The 19,045-nt window shown below is 34.1% G+C and overlaps 1 protein-coding gene across 1 annotated transcript in view; it reads right to left on the reverse strand.

Moving 5' to 3' along the window:
- Bard1 (BRCA1 associated RING domain 1) overlaps positions 1-19,045 on the reverse strand; it is a 70,818-nt gene that overhangs the window by 14,361 nt on the left and 37,412 nt on the right. Inside the window, exons 6-9 of the mRNA XM_026402362.2 lie at positions 18,784-18,956; positions 9,982-10,090; positions 4,786-4,918; positions 4,146-4,238 (exon numbers count right to left, since the gene is read on the reverse strand). Coding sequence (XP_026258147.2) covers positions 4,146-4,238; positions 4,786-4,918; positions 9,982-10,090; positions 18,784-18,956 — 508 coding nt within the window. The remainder of the gene's footprint in view (positions 1-4,145; positions 4,239-4,785; positions 4,919-9,981; positions 10,091-18,783; positions 18,957-19,045) is intronic.

Genomic DNA, 19,045 nt, shown 5'->3' on the forward strand with positions numbered 1-19,045 from the left:
TACTTTTGTTTTACTTGTATAAAAATACAAACTTTTCTCAGAGAATAACTTTAAAAAAAATAAAGAAAAAATTTAACCTTTTTATTTATTTTTTTTTTTTTTTTTTTTTGTGGTGCTGAGGATCAAAACCAGTGGCTCACCAGTGCTAGGCAAGCACTCTACCACTGAACCACAGACCCAGCCCTCAGAGAATACCTTTAAGCATTCCAGAATCTTAATTCTCTCATATTGAGGTTATTTTCCTACTTCTTGCTATTAGAAATAACAATGCTAGCATTTCTTTTTCTTTTACCTGTATTACTTGTTTATGGTAAATTTTTAAAGTAGGACTGTTGAAGAATTTTCTTTTATTCTTGGAGAATCTTTAGTGGAGGTCTTCTGGAAGCATGGAGTTGCATCATCAATCTTAATTTATAGAAACACTTTGTTATCTTTTTTTTAATAATTAGCGAACATTATTGAATAAAAATTACATTTATCTTTAGAATTCCAAAACACTCTTAATATCCATTTAAGAAGCTCACTTTAGCAGAAAAGAATGAATTTGTTAAGCTGATTATGAGGTTAGTTATAATCCCGCGATGTAACGATTGTCTGTTAGGGTCCATTGCTACAAAGACAAAAACAAAAAACGGCCCTTCCTTGGTCAGACACAAGTCCAATGCAAAATGACTGGCACATTCCCCTAGCAACTCCTTTAGGTGCTAAGACTTTTAAAACTTCCACAGCTGCAATTTTATTTAAACTTAGATGAGAAAAGGGGAAGAGGGAGAACATTAAAGATGACAGCCATCTGCTTGCCTTTCACAATGAGGTGAGAAACAAAGACGCAGAATTCAATTTTTTTAAAAGAGGTTAAACCAGAGAAATGTTGAAAATAGTGTACTAAAGAAACCGGTGGGTAAAAAATACTTATTGAAGGTGTAGCCTGCACTTTTTGGTATGCAGTTTCAACTTATTATTCATAATAGATTTATAAAATATCTTATTTATGTAATTTCTATTCTTTTAGTCATATCATTTGTTTAATTACCAAAATTCACCTTCTACAAAGGTGGTTATTAGAAGCTCATGAGGAATTAGCATCCATACTACAACAGAGGCAGAATCTTATCCACAGATCTGACATCTTCTTTTTCCCTCTTTTGGTGGTTCTAGGGACTGAACCCATACCTTGTACATGCTAAGTAGGTGCTTTATCCCGAGCTACATCCCCAGTCCCCCCACAATTATGATCATAATGAAGGATCTTTCCCTATTTATAGTTTCTGCAAAATATAAGATAAAAACTATCCCGTAAAAAACCTGTTAAACAATATGATGAGACAGAATGGCTGGTACAACAGTATAATGAGGGCCTAGTCTCAGAATCTTCCTGCTAAGTCTAATGACTATGCCATTCTAAGATACACACACACACACACACACACACACACACACATATATGGAAAATAGATATAATATATAAAATATTTACATATGGAAAATAAGAGCTATTAACAAAATAAGGCAAAACAGAAAATAGTTAAATTCTGAACTACTGGATCAAAGAGTTTTGAATAATTCTTTGTTAATTTGTAAAATTAGTCAAGTATCTCAAGAAAAAAAATTGATAATAAAATTCCTCTTGAATTATTTGATTTATGGGAAAATACAGGTTTCTCTACCAAAAAAGCTAGGGCCTACACTCAAACTCGAGACTTAGTTTTTATTAAGTCATACATCTTTACAATTAATTTTGAAAGTTTTGGTCCACTTCTTTTTCTTTTAATTTAAATGATTTTCAGATAGTTTGAATAGCTCTGAAACACTTTTTCAGACCAAACTGAGATGCTTGACACTAAGAACAATATAGAAACTGTGAGAAATATATATATAAGAAAAAAAGGTACTTGAGAGTTTTTGCCTTCTTTTTATAAACCCAGTGACTATTTAAAATAATTGTCTCAAACCTTCAGCCTACTTCACTTTTGACTTTATATTAGAAAATATAAGAATATGAACTTCAGTAAGATATTCCAACTACCCTCTATCCTAAAAAGATCATTGATATTAGAAGATGTTAATCAGTACTGTGAGAATCACTACACAGCACAATATTAGGTGAGCTTGAGTTCATCAGCAATTTTATGAAAATAACATGGCCAAGCCAATGAGGTGACAAAACTCACATCTCCAAAAGAAGGTAGATTTTATAGAAATGTATTGGGTAGCCTGTTTATGTAACCAAATACCAATGTTCAGCATATTCTCAAAAACTAGACTCAAAGTGGAAAACATCTTAACACTCAAAATTTCACATAGCCTTTTTATTACTGAGACTTTATCATTATGAAACTCTATTTCTTTTTATAAGTACTGGCAAAGTTTCCAGCACAGGAGAAAAGAATACATAGTCATGGTGCCATTTTAAGTGAGTTTTTTAAACATTCAGGCTCAATAAGACCACAGATTTGGAAGAAAAAAGAAAGCTCAAATGTAAAGAGACATAATAAGAAACCTTTTTTTCCCCTATGCAAATGATCAATTAGTCCAATCACTTATTTCTCAAACTGGTCAGAACATGGAAGAATTAATAACAGAGACTAATGAGGATAGATGGAATGGAAATTGCTAGTTACAAGACACTTTGGTGGGTTCAACCACATCAGCGGGAAACAGCATCAACGAAAAGAGAAAGTAGAAGCCTCATTTGAAAAGGACATGAACACAAAGAAAACTGTTTACAAACCAAAGAATTTCAAACTCGGGTTAAATAATACAATTAAGATCTTTGGTAGCACACGCCTGTAATCCCAGGGACTCAGGAGTCTGAGAGGCGCGAGGATTATAGTCTGAGAGGCGCGAGGATTATAAGTTCAAGGTCAGCCTCAGAAATTCAGCAAAACTCTGTCTTGAAATAAAAAAAAATAATGAGGACTGGGGATTTAGCTCTGTGGTAAAGTGCCCCTCGGTTCAATCCTGGGTACCAAAAATAAATAAATATTTTTTTTTTTTGTTTTTAAAATCTTGATAAATTAAGCATTATACCATGAAGTCTTCAAAGAACAAAGCCACAAAACAATGTTTTTTTAAATGAATTTTATTATACTATTTACTTCTTAGAAAGAAAGTTTCACTAATTATATCCATTATTCTTTAACTTTTTATTTTGAAATAATTAGTCACACAGAGAAGTTCCAAGCTACCTTCCCTCCAACAACTCTAGCACTATCAACAACCCTACATCAACACAATTCACAGCAACTACATATGCACTAGTGCGTGTGTGCATGTAACTATGACACTTTATCACACGTGCAGGCTTGTACCATAAACATCACTATGATCAAGATCCTAAACTGTATAATCACAAGACTTCCCATGGTATTCTTTTGCAACCACTAATCTTTTCTAAACAATTTATTAACAAAGGTAGGTTAATCCACTGTCCTACTTCAGCTATTACATCAAAGGTAGATACTTAGCTACTGAGGAGTAGAAAATAACCAAGTATGAGGTTTCATTTTTTTTTAAAGTCCTACATGAATAAACAAAAAAAGCATACATGTGACAGCAGGAGAGATGGAAGGCAGCTTAGAAGTACTGATGTTTGACTGACAATAACAAGGAAAGAGGGCCATATTTTCAGTGGAGGTTCAGGTAACACCTCATGTATTTACCCCAGACCTGGTAGTACAATGCAGTCTAAATTTCTCAACAGCTACCTAAAAATGATGAATTAAAACTAAGAGAACAAAAAAGAGTCAGGTAGGTAATATTTTAGAAATCTTAAAGGGAAAGCAATAAACTACTTTCATTTCATACATCTCTTACGCAGTATATTTAAAACAGGAGTATGTTAAGTTAAATACATCATTTAACAGTAATATGGAAAGTCTACAATGTACTCCATTTACTCCTTACTAAAAAGTTGGTATTATAGAAAAAAAGACTTGAAAAATCACAATATATTTGTGGACATTTTATTAAAAATATATACATAATAGCATTAATATCAGAAGCTTTTTCAAAATACAGAGACTAACAAGAAGTAAGAAAAGTAGCATATGTTCCTTAAATAATTAGGCACATTAATAATGCACTTTGAAAAGTAAACTACATCGGTTCATGCATGTTGCAATTCTCCCAAAACCAATACTTACATTCAAACTTTAGAATCCAGCATCCATTAAGAATTCCAAGCATACACTTCAGAGTACTCTGAACTTCATCACCAGGTACAATGACATGAGTTACTAAAACACAAATATAGTAGTAAGAAAAACAGAGATATAAACCAAAGTAATTAATATCCTTTAAAAAAATAACCAGTTAGTACATTTTATTAACTTACACCTGAACTTTCTTCAAAGGTCACAATTTTTATACACAAATAAAGGACTTTTTATATCATTCTCTAATCTGACCATCAACATGAAAAATTAGATCAATAGTTTACCAATAGTAAAGTTGAAGTCACATTAGCAAATGCAAATTTTCTGTTATTTTCAAATTATAACTGAGGAATTACTGCATTACATAGCATTCTAATGTCACTGGCAAACCCATAAATTTGTTCTTCTGACATACTTTCCTAAAACATGTATAAGGTTTCAAACTTCACATTTTGTAGTAACATTAAACCTGTAAGTAATTTATTACTACAAAAACATTTTAGGTTGTTACAAGATACAAAGTATATATCTCAATGGTTAAAGCATATCCAAGTTAACCAAGTTAATTTTCCAAAGTGATTACCTATTTAAAATTTTTTTCTGCTAAAAATAAAATCAAAATCCTCACCTGTACTGTCAAACTCAGCACATTTTTTAGCCTTAAGAATTGTTGCAAGTTCACTGAGCATTTTCTGTTGTTCTGAAGAAAGTCCACTGCCTATAACCACAAGTGGTCCATCTCTACGCTGCCCTGTATTCACCTGTTAGTGAAAAAGGAAATGCCACAGCAGTAAAATTTAGAAAGAGAGAGACATTCAACAGGATGTCACCTGATAAAAGACTGAATTTCATTACTTCACTTACTCTATTTAATAATTCCCCAAAATGTCTAATGAACCTACACTCACGTCCCTGATGCTCAACATATTTGAGTAACTATTTTTCTGTTCCTTTATTTTCCTCCCAAGAAAACATAAATTGGGCTAGCTCTCTTTACCCAGGACATTGTTCTTCCTTGTTGTCAAACCAGATCTCTGTAGGGTTTAAAATTTTAGTCTGTCACTGGTAAACCCAAAGTATCAATTAAAATGATCAATTCTCTTTGCCTCCTCCAATTATTCAACAGAGTTAAACTCAACTTGTTCAATTTAGTTGAAATTGAGATTATCTGTAAAGTCAAAGAACACTGAAGCTTTATGGCCTCAAAGAAGACAAATGTTTATTAAAGCTAAGGAAAAATGAAAATAGAAAAAAGGATTCAAGTTAGGAGATTGGATCCATAACAGTGAGAAGTCCATGTCACTCATGAGAGAGGAAGTAGTACTCTAACAAAGACTTACACTTTTATTTTAACAATTATATTTAGAGTTTAGGAGACAAAAAGATACAAAAATAAAGAGAAGACACCAATGTATGTCATTAAAGATTAGAAATGGAAGATGCAAAGAAACAATGACAAAGTGGCTAAAGAACAGCTAATAGAAATTTAATAACTAGAATTAGAATGAATTTCCAAAAGCTACCTGATGAAACAGAAGTAATAATCCAGTGAAGAAGAAAAGTTAAATCAGTACTGCTGTATTAAAGGATTAAAGGCCAAATGCAATACTGTCCTTTTCAAACATGAGACACAGGGCCCTTTGTGTATGTATGTATATTGGGCATTTGGGCTTTCCAGAGCTCTGAAGTACATGAGAAGAATGATGAAGGCACAAGCCCACAGAGCTGGGAGAAAGTCAGTATTCACTTCACACAGCACAACAGTTATAATTCATATTATACCTAAATCGTTGGCTACATCTATAAATAGGCTAATTTCAATAATTCATTATTCATTCCCTCAAAAAAGATTAAATGAGATTCTACTATGTATTAAGCAAGCATATAAGTCATTTTTAAAAAGATTTGCATAGATTTTGTTTTAAAAATAATAGTATTCAGAAAGTTCAACTAGCATACTTACTTATTCATTGCAAATTCCAATAGCAACAGTTTTACTGGGCATGGTACATATTCCACACCAATTTACAATCACATTTCTATAAGCATTTTTCCTAGTCACTAAATTATAAAACAATGTAAACATGACTAAACACTGTAAACACCCTATAACATGAAAATGTTCAGTATACTCAATATACTCTATAATTGTTCAATTACTATATGATGATAATATTAAAAAACAGTATGTCAAAAAATCTTGAGTTAGGCAAATAAAACTAGCTCTAAATAGAATACATTACTCTTCAACTTATATAACTCTATTTCAGCTAAATTAGTTTACTGCACAAAACACAAAAGTGGAAAGATATCATATCTAAATATAGCATGTTATACTATCTGTACCAAGAAAACTACCAAAGTGGGTCAAGCATTTTCCCATCATAGTTTTTAAAATCTCCATAAAAAACGGAAACTGAAACTAATTTCTCATAGTGAAGGAATGCTATAATAAAATATAAAGCAAATAGCTGCCAAAGCCACACGTTTGACTTAGGGAGGGACGGAGCATGGGGGCTGGGGATTCTATTTGAATAAGAAAGGGTCTCAGAACCATGAGGCTCCAAAGAGGTTCAAGAAATAATCCAAGAGCTCAATACCCTGATTTTATAGAAATTAGACATTTTGTTCAGCGGCATTAAACTCACTCTTACTCAAATAATAATTCAATGTGGTACTTTTCTCAGATAATTATTTTTAGTGATGAGTTTATAAAAATGGAGTTAAAAATCTGGAAAGAATAAAAAAATAAATGTGCTGTTCAAAAGGGATCATGGGCAGAGAAATCCCCAAATGAACATGGCCAGCAGTTTTGTTGGTCTTTAAGATCAGAGAGTATTTCTCAGATTCAAAGCAATGTATTCAAATAGTTATTAACTAATACTTCTCAACCCTTCCCTTCACCTGATATTCCCTGAAGCAGCTTCTTGGAAAGGATTCCAGACCCAGCCACCAAGCACTTGTGCTCATTTTAGGGACAAGCATGCCTCTAACAGGGCACTACAGTGCTCCTGCACACAGTCAATAAATACTTATTAAGCCCTTAATATATGTCAGAAACTGTTTTCAATGCCAGAGTTAATATAGTAAATAAGATAGTCAGTCCCTGCCTTCACAGAGTTTATATTCTAGTTGGAGCAGGGGGAAAAAAACAATTCAGTAAAAACATCTGATACCAGATAATCTGTGGTATGACAATACAGGGGGAGCGGGTGAACAACCTTGGGAGGTGCTCTTTCACAGGCAGTGGCACAGTCAGACTGGAAGGAAATGAGGAAATAGGTCACATGAACATCTGGCTCCCCACATCTGTTCCTGGCAAAGAAAACAACTAGTGCTAAAGACCTAACAGAGAACATACTTGGTGGACTCAAAGGCAGCCCATGTGGCTTAAAAAGGTGAGCAGAAAATGCCTGGGGGCAGCAGTTCCCAGAGTTCACATCTTAAGGGTTCTACATAAAGAAGCTATGCTTTCAACTTACACTTGTGATCAGGTAATGGTTTTTCTTCAGCCTCGTTATCAACCATTAAGACAGTAAATAATGATATTCACAGGCCATATCCACATGACAGTACAGATTTCTCATATTCAATAATAAAAATCCTTATTTTCTGAAGGCATTGCCATCCTCAGACTCCAAGAATACCATAAAGATATCTTTATTTCTGACACACTTAATGTGATCCTTCTTCAGCTTTTACATAAAAGGAACACTGACAAATGACAACTTTGATATGCTGTGTTCTGCCAGGAGAGTTCAAGTATAAATGAATAAAATAAGTAGCATTAAGTAGTTATTAAGTATAGTGGAACTGAATGAGAACTGACCTAAGACTTAAGAAATTTGAGTTCTAACTGGTCCATTAAGAAATATATTTTTTTAATGTCTGGTTAATAACCCCGGGCAAAGCAACACCTCTCTAGGTCTCAGTTTTCTCATTTGTAAAAGGAATAAATTAAACTGCTGACTTCTAGGTTCTCTTCTAGCTCATTTCCAAAACTATAATTTGGAGCACATTTATAAGGTTGCAATCTAAAGCAGAAGATAAAGAGCTTGCAACTATAAAAGAAACTAGCCTGTGATGGAACCTATGGCCACATCAAATTCTAACTACCTCGGCCATCTCTGTAACTTCAACAAGGCATCAATCACTAATCCATTGCCCTTCCTAGACAGGAAGTCTCCTGGGAATGCTGTTTCCTTCAGTTTATCCCCTTCCCTCATCTGAGCAGTTACCAAGATACAGCAAGTCCACCAACTCTTTCTTTCTCTCTCAAACTCCTTCTTTTCTCCATCTCCACATTATTACCACCACCCTCAATTCCAGGCTTCACCATTTCACACCTGAACTCTACCACAACAGTCTCTCTGTCAGCCTCAATCTCTTCCTTCTCACAACTGGGTCCTCCAGACCACCCCATTCCAGTTAAACACACTAAAGGTCCCCAGTAAGTCTAAAGTCCCTATCAAGAAATTCAAGGCCTTTCACAGGCTGATCCCAACCCAGTTCTTTAGCCCAAATTCCACTTTAACAAACCTTAGTTCCTCTCACCCTACACTGTACAGTGCCTTGAATTTCTAAGGTTCTTTATGTCTCCTTCCCTCCTAGCAGTTGCTCTTTAAAATTGAACTACTTTCTTCATGATGTTAAGACTAATAAAAGTGAACAACGTTGTTGTCCAGACAAAACCCATTCCTCACTGCTTCCACACTACCAAAAGTCCAGGTATGGACCTTTTAAGATCTGACCCTATTTCCAAGCCCAAGGTATGTCAAAACAAATTTAGTACTGGTTCTGACAAATCGGACACTGGGGAAATTAACAACAAGATCCCTGGGAAAAGTTTTAATGACTCTTTCACAGGTGGCCACTGTCACATCTGAAATTGTGGCGATGATCCTATGACCACTAAGGGGACACAGCTTACAAATACAGGATGGCAAAGCAAATAGAAAGAATTTGGGTCCTTGGTACAGTCCTTAACTGCTGTGTAAAACAATGCAGAGCTAGCCTATGGTGGGATCACCTTTAAGATAATAAATTGAAAACTTTAATCATTTGTGTAAAGTTTTTCTAATATTTGTATCTAACAGCATTCTAACAGATAGCCTGCTAAAACTCTTACCTTGAAGACTGAGACAACTTCTGTCATCTTCTCTGTGAAGTTCTTCCTGAACCCTTCTGAAGTTTTCTTTTACGTTCTCTATGATTCTATTGTACATTTTTAGTGCTTCTATTATAAATTTATTACAATGTGTAGTAAAATTTTTATATCTGTATTCCCTACTTAGTTGTGGGTTCCTAAGGAAAAGGCGTTCTTTCTACTTTATCTCTTGTATCTTTGTCACTTGTACCTCTCTCCTTAGCTCCAAAATCACATATCCAACAACCTACTCTGTTTGATATAAAATTGGTGTACACTACTACAGATTCCCTTCCCCATAATACTTACAATATTTACACATTCACAGTCTATCTTTCTTCTCTATCTCACACTAGCAGGTAAGTCCCCTGAACTTATCTATTCAATCTGTCTCTTTTCTGCTTTTCACTAGCAGGCAAGTTCTTTGAAGTAAGGGTTGTATCAGTCATATTCATTGTTGTATGAATGCTGCCTTAAGTACAGAGAATGTTCAATAAATATTTCTTGATAGTCTTACTCTGATTGTCTCTGAATCCACCGTAGCTACTACTAAGGAAGTGCTCAATAATTGTTTGATGAATGAAAGCCATTTGCTAACTGGAAATTTTTCCATTATGTTCCTTTCATAACCAATTTCAATAAAAGATATAAATGTCCCAAAGCTAAATCTATACTTACAACTGAGCAATGGCTAGTTGAGGATGATTCATTCTTCTCTGGTAGCAGCAATAATGATTTCATATTTTCATTGTCTGTATAATCCACAGGCCGCAGACCAAATATGTTACTGGTAAAATAAATGCAGATGGGTCTAAGTAAATAAAATGTGTGACTTGATTCTTAACAAAATGGATGTACTGGTAGAATAATTGTTTTAACATCCTTAATGATACACAATGTTAATGAAAATAAATGACTCAGAACTCACATTAGGCATATGGATCCAGTATCAAAAGCTACTGAATTCAATGAAGAAAGATGTGAAATTTCAATATGACACCAAATCATTACACAGAGTATTTTTAATTGAATATGTTTTAACTCATATTTGAATTTTTCCACAACTCTCGTTTTCTGTATTCATATTCACATTTTAAAACATGGTTTCCTAATCATTAATCACTACGGATGAGATGCTTTCACATGCAAATATAAATCATTTACTATAGCTATTATAGGCTCTATAGTCTGTATAAACAAATACAAAATTAGATAACACAGCATAGGCATTTAGATCCATTAGAAGGAAAACTATGCTGCATGACAAATAATAAAGCAGAAAACATGGCACTTTAAAAATTAATTTTAATACATATATATACTCTAATCTATAATAATTACAGCCATCACAGAACAAACCATTGTGGTCCAGAGAGCAATTTGATGTAGACTTCTCAGCATGCACTGATTCATAAGATACAGTGTTACACTGAAGAGACTTTACATCACAGTAGGAGCCCCTTATTTTATAGATAGAAAAATAGAGAAGAACAGTTTCCAATGACTAGACTAAGATAACATGCTCTTGTTCTTTCCAGTAAGATTCAATGCTGTCCATCCACTGTCTCTCAATTGTAAGTAATTCTTACAACCTCAGGACTCTTATCTATTCCACTTCTTTACATATGGTCTGTAATCAGCTTGGAAAATATTCATGCATTCAATTTCAATAGCTATTTTTTTTTTTTTTTAATGTACCAAGAACTCTTGCAGGCTCTAAAGAACCATTGAGATAAAAGGTTATTCTACCTTCACAAAGCTCAATGGGCAAAATAGAGAAAAGCAAACAGAAGGGACTTTGCAGTCTGGTGAAGGTTCCAAGGTCTGAAAAGGGAATGAAGAGAAGGTAGAATAAGAATAGAAAAGTGTATGTGAAGGCCTTTAAGCAAGGTAGCACAGTAAATCAGAAACAGAAGATAAGAAAAGACAAAGTGAAGAAAGAGAGTAAGACACGCACCACAGGGAATGAATGGGGTGATGGGTAAAGAGGCATTCTGGAGTGTAAGCTGCAGCCACATTATGTAAAAACAAAGGGGTGGTGTTTAAGAACTGAACTTCCACCTCAGAACAGTTTCCTAAGCAGCCATAAGCAGGAGAGAAGGCACTAACAGAGTACGCTGGTTAAGTGCAGGGGTTGCAGAACCCGACTGCCTAAACTTAAATTCCAGCTCTGCCAATCAAAAGCTATGTGACCTTAGACAAATCATTTAAGCTTCTTGTGCCTCTGTTTCTTCACCTGTAAAATGGAAATAATAATATAGCCTATTTTCTAAAATTACAAGGATGAAATGAATTAATACATCAAAACCACTTAAAACAGTGCTTGGCAGACATATTGTCTGCGTAACTGCCTTAACATTGTCAAAGTGCATTTTTAAAAGAGATTAAAAAGGAAAGTAAGGGAACATAGTAAGTTATATCTGAAGTATATCATTTCCCTTGATTTTACGATATACTTCATATAGGATTTATAATGATAATTTGCATGTTTAGTAAGGGAAAAGTAAAGAAGCATGTGTTCTGAATATTACAATGAGAATAAATTTTCATTTTCTGTTTGGTACAATCTAAAGAGTGTAAGGAGGTAAATGAAAATCCTTTTCCTAACAGGATTCTTTCTGATCACCAAGACTGATGGAAAGGAAGGGTTAAGCTGAAGTGCTTAATGTTTCAACTTTGCCCTAAGGGCAAAGTTCACAATGCAGGTAAAACCCTTCCATGTCCTTTTCCCTACAGGAATGACACAGTAGAAACTGCCTGCAACTGTGCACTGAGTGAAAAACACCACAAGTAAAAATGGAAAAGTACAAATTTAAACTTGTACTCAAACACACAGATCATCCAATCTGCAAAAGCAAATACAAAAAAGACATTTTTACTAATGCTAAACCCGTCACCCATGACAGAAAGCCAACATGGTCCATAAATGAAATCCTTTATGAACAAGTACAAAATTGCAAATATAAAGATTTAATTTTTCAAGTCATTTTGCCTATTGTGAACAGAAAAAAGTACAATCATTGAAAAAAGTTAACATGTTTTCTTAAAGCTGTAAAACATAAATTATCCTTGTTGTAGGTGATTTCATTTTTTAGAGAATTAACTAGCACAGGAAGACAATTAATAGGTCCAATGATCCATATAATATTTTCTAACTAAGAATTCAATGTTCTGCCAAGGAAAAGTCTGTTAATAGCAGACCAAATACCAAATTCTAAATCCTACATAGCTGTTATTTAAAAAAAAAAAAAAAAAAGCATTTGATATTTTCCACAAGGGTGAGAACTTTAGTCCTGGGTTTGCACTGGGATATACATAAAGAAGTGGGGCAGACGGGTGGCCAACAAGATTTTGAACAGTTAACAATACAAAAATTCCCAGATAATAAATATTATAAAAGATATAAAAATTTTTTTCAATATTTGAGATTAAAATAGAACTAATCTTCCCTCTTGGGCAATGAATTCTTAGCTCAGAAAGGTAAATTACCTGAGCAAAAAGCAAGTAAATTCAGAGTTAAATGAATTAGCATTATTTAAAAAGTTTACATAACAAAAGCTGAAAATACATTAAAAGCTATTAAAGTGTGACTTCACAGTAAAATGGAAAAATGTTCAAATTAATTAAAAAAAAAAGATAAAATCTGAAATAAAGACATGACTTTCTACTGCATGGTCATTCCCTCCATATTGACTCAGGGCCCCAAAACCTTGCAATAAAAAAATTCAACATCCGAGCATAGCCTCTAAGGGAAAAAACTGGGTTGGGAAGACATCACTGAGAACCTATAAATTACATAATCAAGATGGCAAATAAAGAGTGTCGTCTATATTTTTAATTTGTGCTATATATGGTTAATTCTTGGATATCATGCCTTATAAGATTTCAAAATTTCCTCCCTATATTCAAGAAGTTTTTTTAACTCAATTGGCTTTGCAGTGATAATATTCCATTCTTTTCTTTTTTTTTTTGTTTTTATTTAATATCTGGTCTTCCGTTAACAGTTACCTAAATATATTACTGAGCTGTTGACTCTCCCCACTTTCTGGGCTACAAAAAGGTTCTCAGTTATATTTACAATTAATAAATCACTACTGAAAAGACAGTTCTTAAGCACTGCCTCCACTATTAGGGTCATGTGATCTGAGCACTCATTACAATCTAATTCCAGAACCTTAAAATTTTCTAATCTGGCTCCCCCAGTCCTCTTCTAACAAGTTTTTCTCTCTCCTAAAGACATCTAAAATAACTAGAGGCTGGATTTTGTCTTTTTTTTTTTTCCTTCTCTCTCCCCCAGAACTATATTACAAAAATTTTACTCCTTTCTATAGTTTGGCTTACCTCTAACTGAAATAATTAAAACTAAAATTCATACAGCAGCAGAAAAGTTGTAAAGTTTAATGAAAATACAGAAATGCACTACATAATGCCATTTTGGTCAACAAATGACCACATATATAACATTGGTCCTGTGAGATTATACTGCCTAATGATGTCACAGCCATCTTAGTTTATGTAGGACAGGATGCTCACACAACAATGAAATCACTTAACAAGGCCATTTCTCAGAATGTATCCCCATTGTTAGGTAAAAGAAGACCATGTACCAAATACTGAGTAAAATCTTCACATGGTGTGAGGATATGGTCCTTTTATCAAACATGCTCTCAGCAGAATTATTGCTTCCTTATATATTTGGTGTAACAAAAATAAAAAAATATTTTAGCTACAGGGCCCTGAAATATGTGAAAACAGAAACAATACTGTTTTAGCATTCAGTATATAAAAAGACCACCACAGCATGTGATTAAAAAATACATAAAGAAAGATTTCAAGTTTTAAGGGTTTGTGATGTCAACATTATACATGTGGGAAATAAAACAGGGATGGTATTTCCTTACAGACCCTGTCTCATTGCTGTGTTCAGTGCTAACCACCAGTACAATAATCTTCTTGGGCATCCTCCTGAAAAATCATAGCCTCAGATAAAACTGCAAAATAGGCAGTTTGTTTTTATAGTCCCACAGGAACTATGTAAGCATAAACTTAGTGGGATAAAAAAAAAAAGTCCATCTTCTCTTTAATGCCTGATTCCTCTATTAGTTAATTAGTATTTCAGAGTAATACCACTAATAACAAAATTGGAGAGATCTCTAAAAATCATATAATATGTAAGTTATCAAAATAGATAATGTTGTACCACCTCAGGGTACAAGCTTATTTCTGCAAGATACTCTATTCATGATCCAGAAGAAAAAAGACTGGAAGCATTCTGATTACTTTTTAAAAACTAAGAGTATGATTTTGATATCAAAATCTGAAGGCAAAACATGAAAAATCTCAAATTATTCTAACTTATAATTATGCGAAACTCCTAGTGAACTGACATAAATATTTGTTTGAAGAAGCTGTGTGCCAAGTACATGCATACAGTCCCAGCTACTGAGAAGGCTGAGGCAGGAGAAGAGTTGGGCCTAAGAGTTTGAAGCCAGGCTCGGCAACTAGGAATCTGAAGCTAGTCTCAGCAACATAATGAGGACCGGTCTCAAAAAAGGAAAAAGAGAAAAAAAAAAAAAAAGAATAGTTATGATGATAAGAATAACAACAATATACCACACCAAGTTTATCTTAAGAATTCAAGAATGGTTCAACATTAGGGCTGGGGATGTGGCTCAAGCGGTAGCGCGCTCGCCTGGCATGCGTGCGACCCGGGTTCGATCCTCAGCACCACATACCAACAAAGATGTTGTGTCCGCCGAGAACTAAAAAATAAATAAAATTCTCTCTCTCTCTCTCTCTCTCTCTCTCTCTCTCTCTCTCTCTCCCTCCCTCCCTCCCTCCCTCCTCTCTCACTCTCTCTTTAAAAAAAAAAAAAAAAAGAATGGTTCAACATTAAATATATGAGATGGGGTCTCATGTATTTGTGACATCACCACACAAAAAGTACAGGATCATTTCATATAATATGAAAGTCATTTAATAAAATACAGACTTATTAAAATAATGGTAAACAACTAGAAGGAAGCTTCCACAGGACAATAAAAAACATCAATATTTATAATATCAATGTCAAATTGATTGTAAACCTACAGTCAGAATTTACAAAAAGGACAAAGCAAACAAGCTATCACCATTATTTTACAATAATTCTTCTATATGCTTGGACAATTGTAGTAAGAAATGAAAATTAATAAATCATAATGATATTCTTAATATAAGGTGTTGGCTGGATAGAAAAGAAAGGGACTAAAATCAATAGTTTTCCTATATATCAGGAGTAAGTTATATTTATTAATAAAGCATTAAATTAACTAGGTCATCAAAAGAACTAAATACCTAAAATAACCTCAAAAAACAGTTATGTGTATCTGTATACACACACACACACACACACACACATATACAAAAGATTAAAAACTTTGTAAGATATATGAAACAGAAGACTTAAAACATATGAGGGTCTTGAATGAAAAAGTAACCTTAATAATCCACTGCAATCTATATTCCTACTCAATTTCAACCAAAATCCTAGTACAATATTTTTTAAACTTGAGAACACTGGCAAATTGGAGAGGGGGATAAAATGGCCTTAAAAGTTGTAATACTACAAGAATTGCCTTGGGCAGTCACAATCCCCAAAAGATAACATACCACAATGCCAGAAGGGCAAGAGAAGAAGAATTCTCCCTGGGAACACATGATATTTATTCAAACAAGCACCAGGAACCAGATCCTTTACTATTAAAAAAAAGAGTATTACTTATAGAAACTTGGTTTTCAACATACTTGTCACACTTACAGTAAAGCTGGTAGCAAAAGGAGGCAATTTCTCTCTTATCTCATCTGACTTTTTATCAAAAGAGGAAAAAGTATACTACATCTCCATTTGTTCAAACACTTGATGATTCTCTCCACACAAAATTGTATGTATAGACTATATTAGGCATTTGACTGAGCCTGGAAGGGCAAACATGATCCCTGATCCATAAAACATGCAATCTAAAAAGAAGATAATATAAAGTAAACACACCAGCACTTAAACTGTGTGACCAGGGAGAACCACTATAGACAAACATGAGGAATCAGGAAAAGCAACCAAAAGGAAGTGCTATCTGAGATGAAACTCAAAAGAATGAGAAATTGATTACCAAAATGAATACTCCAGAGGAAAAACTAAAAGTATATGTAAAGGCTTTTTTTGTTTGTTCATTTTTCCACAATAGCCTGGCACATTTTAAGGAAATAAAAATTCAGAAAGGCTAGTGAAAAAAAATTCTTATAGGAAAGGGGGACAAGAGGTTCAGTGGTAAGACAGACAAGGTTGAAGAGGTAAGTAGTGCCAGACCACACAGGGTCTTAAAAATCATACTTTGGAGTTTAAAGTTTATTTTAAAAACATTGTGAGGGAGGAAGTGAAGAGTTTTAAGCAAATACTTAATCTGACAGAACTTGTATTTTTTGAAAATACTCAGGCAGCAGAATGGGTAATGAATTAAAGAAAACCAATCTGAAAAGGAAGAGGCCAGCAGGACACTGGTAAGACCAATTAGGTGAACAAGAACTACTATCAAACAAAAAGCAAAAAACCACAGGGACAGTATTTCAGAATGATAATCAATAGTCTACAAAATATATAACAATGTTTAGAAACAGAGACCATACTATTATGCCCAAGAACTACATCAACAACTGCATCTGACTTTTGACTGAGACCTTTTTATCCAGTATCAATCCTATCTTCTTTTGTTAAATAAACTCCTCTTCCCAACTGTATCACATGTAACTATTTAATTAAAAATTAAATACATTTTCAAGTACAGTTTCTCAGTAGTGACAGTTAATTTTCAAGTGTTCTATATCTACAGATGGCTACTGGCTACTGAATGCCCAGCATTGATATAAACATTTCCATCACCAGAGAAAGGACTACTGGACAGTGCTGGGCTATACATAAACCTAAGTCTGTCACTTCTTTAGGTAAGTATATTTAAAACAAGTGCCTGTCCTCTCTGAGAAGATACCTGTGAAGGCAGGCTCATTCACTGTCTTATACCCACTCCTTGTATATTAATAAGTCCTCACACTACAATGAAGAATCATGGTGTACAAACCACAAAGACAGGCTCTGTGTTTTGGCTCATTAATCCTCACTATGCTTTGAAGAAATAGAAAAGCAGCAGGCATCACCCATGTTTTATAGGTGAGGACACCAAGGCATAGAAATTAACCTGCCTGAGGCTATAAAGTCAATAATGGAGTCACAAATAAAAGCTGGATTCCCTAACACCCTGACCAGTGCTCCATTCATTATAGTAGTCATGGCTGATTTAAGAACCCCAGGATGGAAACTATTCAGTTTCACCTGACCCAAGAACCCGTTTGCTTTATCAAATGGCTTGCTACACCCTCAGGAGGGTCAAATCTGTTAGGTCCTTATATAGACATAGATATCTCTATTAGATTCATGTATACACACACACACACACACACACACACACACACACACACACACACAGTATGCCCCAACCCCCAACTATCTTATGACTTGTGAAAAGAAATAAAGGAGATTAGACACACTTACTGAAACTAACAGCACTAAGGTATGGTACATTCTTGCATTATTATTTTGTTTTTCAATTATGTTAAATTGTTACCTATAAAATATTACAACTTAGAAGCTCTATATTTTCCGATTCTTATTTTCCTCTGTAAACTGGGTAAGCCTGACTTTTGTGTGCTCTTTCAAAACCTATAGAAGCAACTGGGGCACAGAGAGGCAATTCTGACATTTTCATTTCAACTACCTAATTAACTGAAAAGAGTAAAATAATATATAGGGAGAAATGAGCCAAGTTACAGATTAAAGATATAAAATCTACATACGGCATTTGCTTGTGATACTCTTGACAATAGCAATTTTAAAATGCAGCCGCCAGCATTCACTAATGTGCCTCTGTGCCCTGACACTGCAAAACAATTTACTCAGAGCCTCATTTGAATAATGTGAAAAATCTAGGAAATAATTCTACTGCACTTGCCTAATATCTGAAATCTTATATATTTTAACTGTTGTTATACTAAATATGCAGAAAAAGGCATGAAGAAATGAAATATTTAAACTAATTCTAATGAATCTGAGAGCACAAAAAAATAATTAAGTTATAAATTTTTATAAATAAGCATGAATCAATCTACAGAATATAAACACTAAGAGAATTTGCCCATAAAATAAAGTTTCCAAAATGGAAACTATTGGCAACTGTTTCTGAAAAAATATAGCAAATCTCCAGTATGTAAAGTCTCATCAAGAAAAAGAGCACACATGCTGATTTGAAATATGGAACCTAATGGTCACATCTAACTCTACTTTTAGAAAAGAGAGGAAAACATCAACTTGGGTAGAACAGTCTTTGCTTCATCATGTACCTTGATTTGAGAAAACAAGTCAATTTAAAAACAATTTTTAAGAGGACTACTTACACTGCATTCCGGGAGGCTCCACAGGACAGTAACAACCTGACTATATCCACGTGCCCATTCCTGGCTGCATCATGAAGTGGTGAGTCATTCTGGTAGCCAGTGGTGTTCACCAATGCCTTATGTTGGAGCAGCAATTCCACTACCTTCAGGTGCCCATGGTTGCAGGCTTCGTGCTAATTCAGTTAAAAACAACAACAACAACAACAAAAAAAGTGGGGGCAGGGGGAAGGATGAGGAAAAGTGAAAGATAATATAATACCAC

Source organism: Urocitellus parryii, chromosome 1 (assembly GCF_045843805.1).
Source record: "Urocitellus parryii isolate mUroPar1 chromosome 1, mUroPar1.hap1, whole genome shotgun sequence".
Lineage (NCBI taxonomy): Eukaryota > Metazoa > Chordata > Mammalia > Rodentia > Sciuridae > Urocitellus > Urocitellus parryii.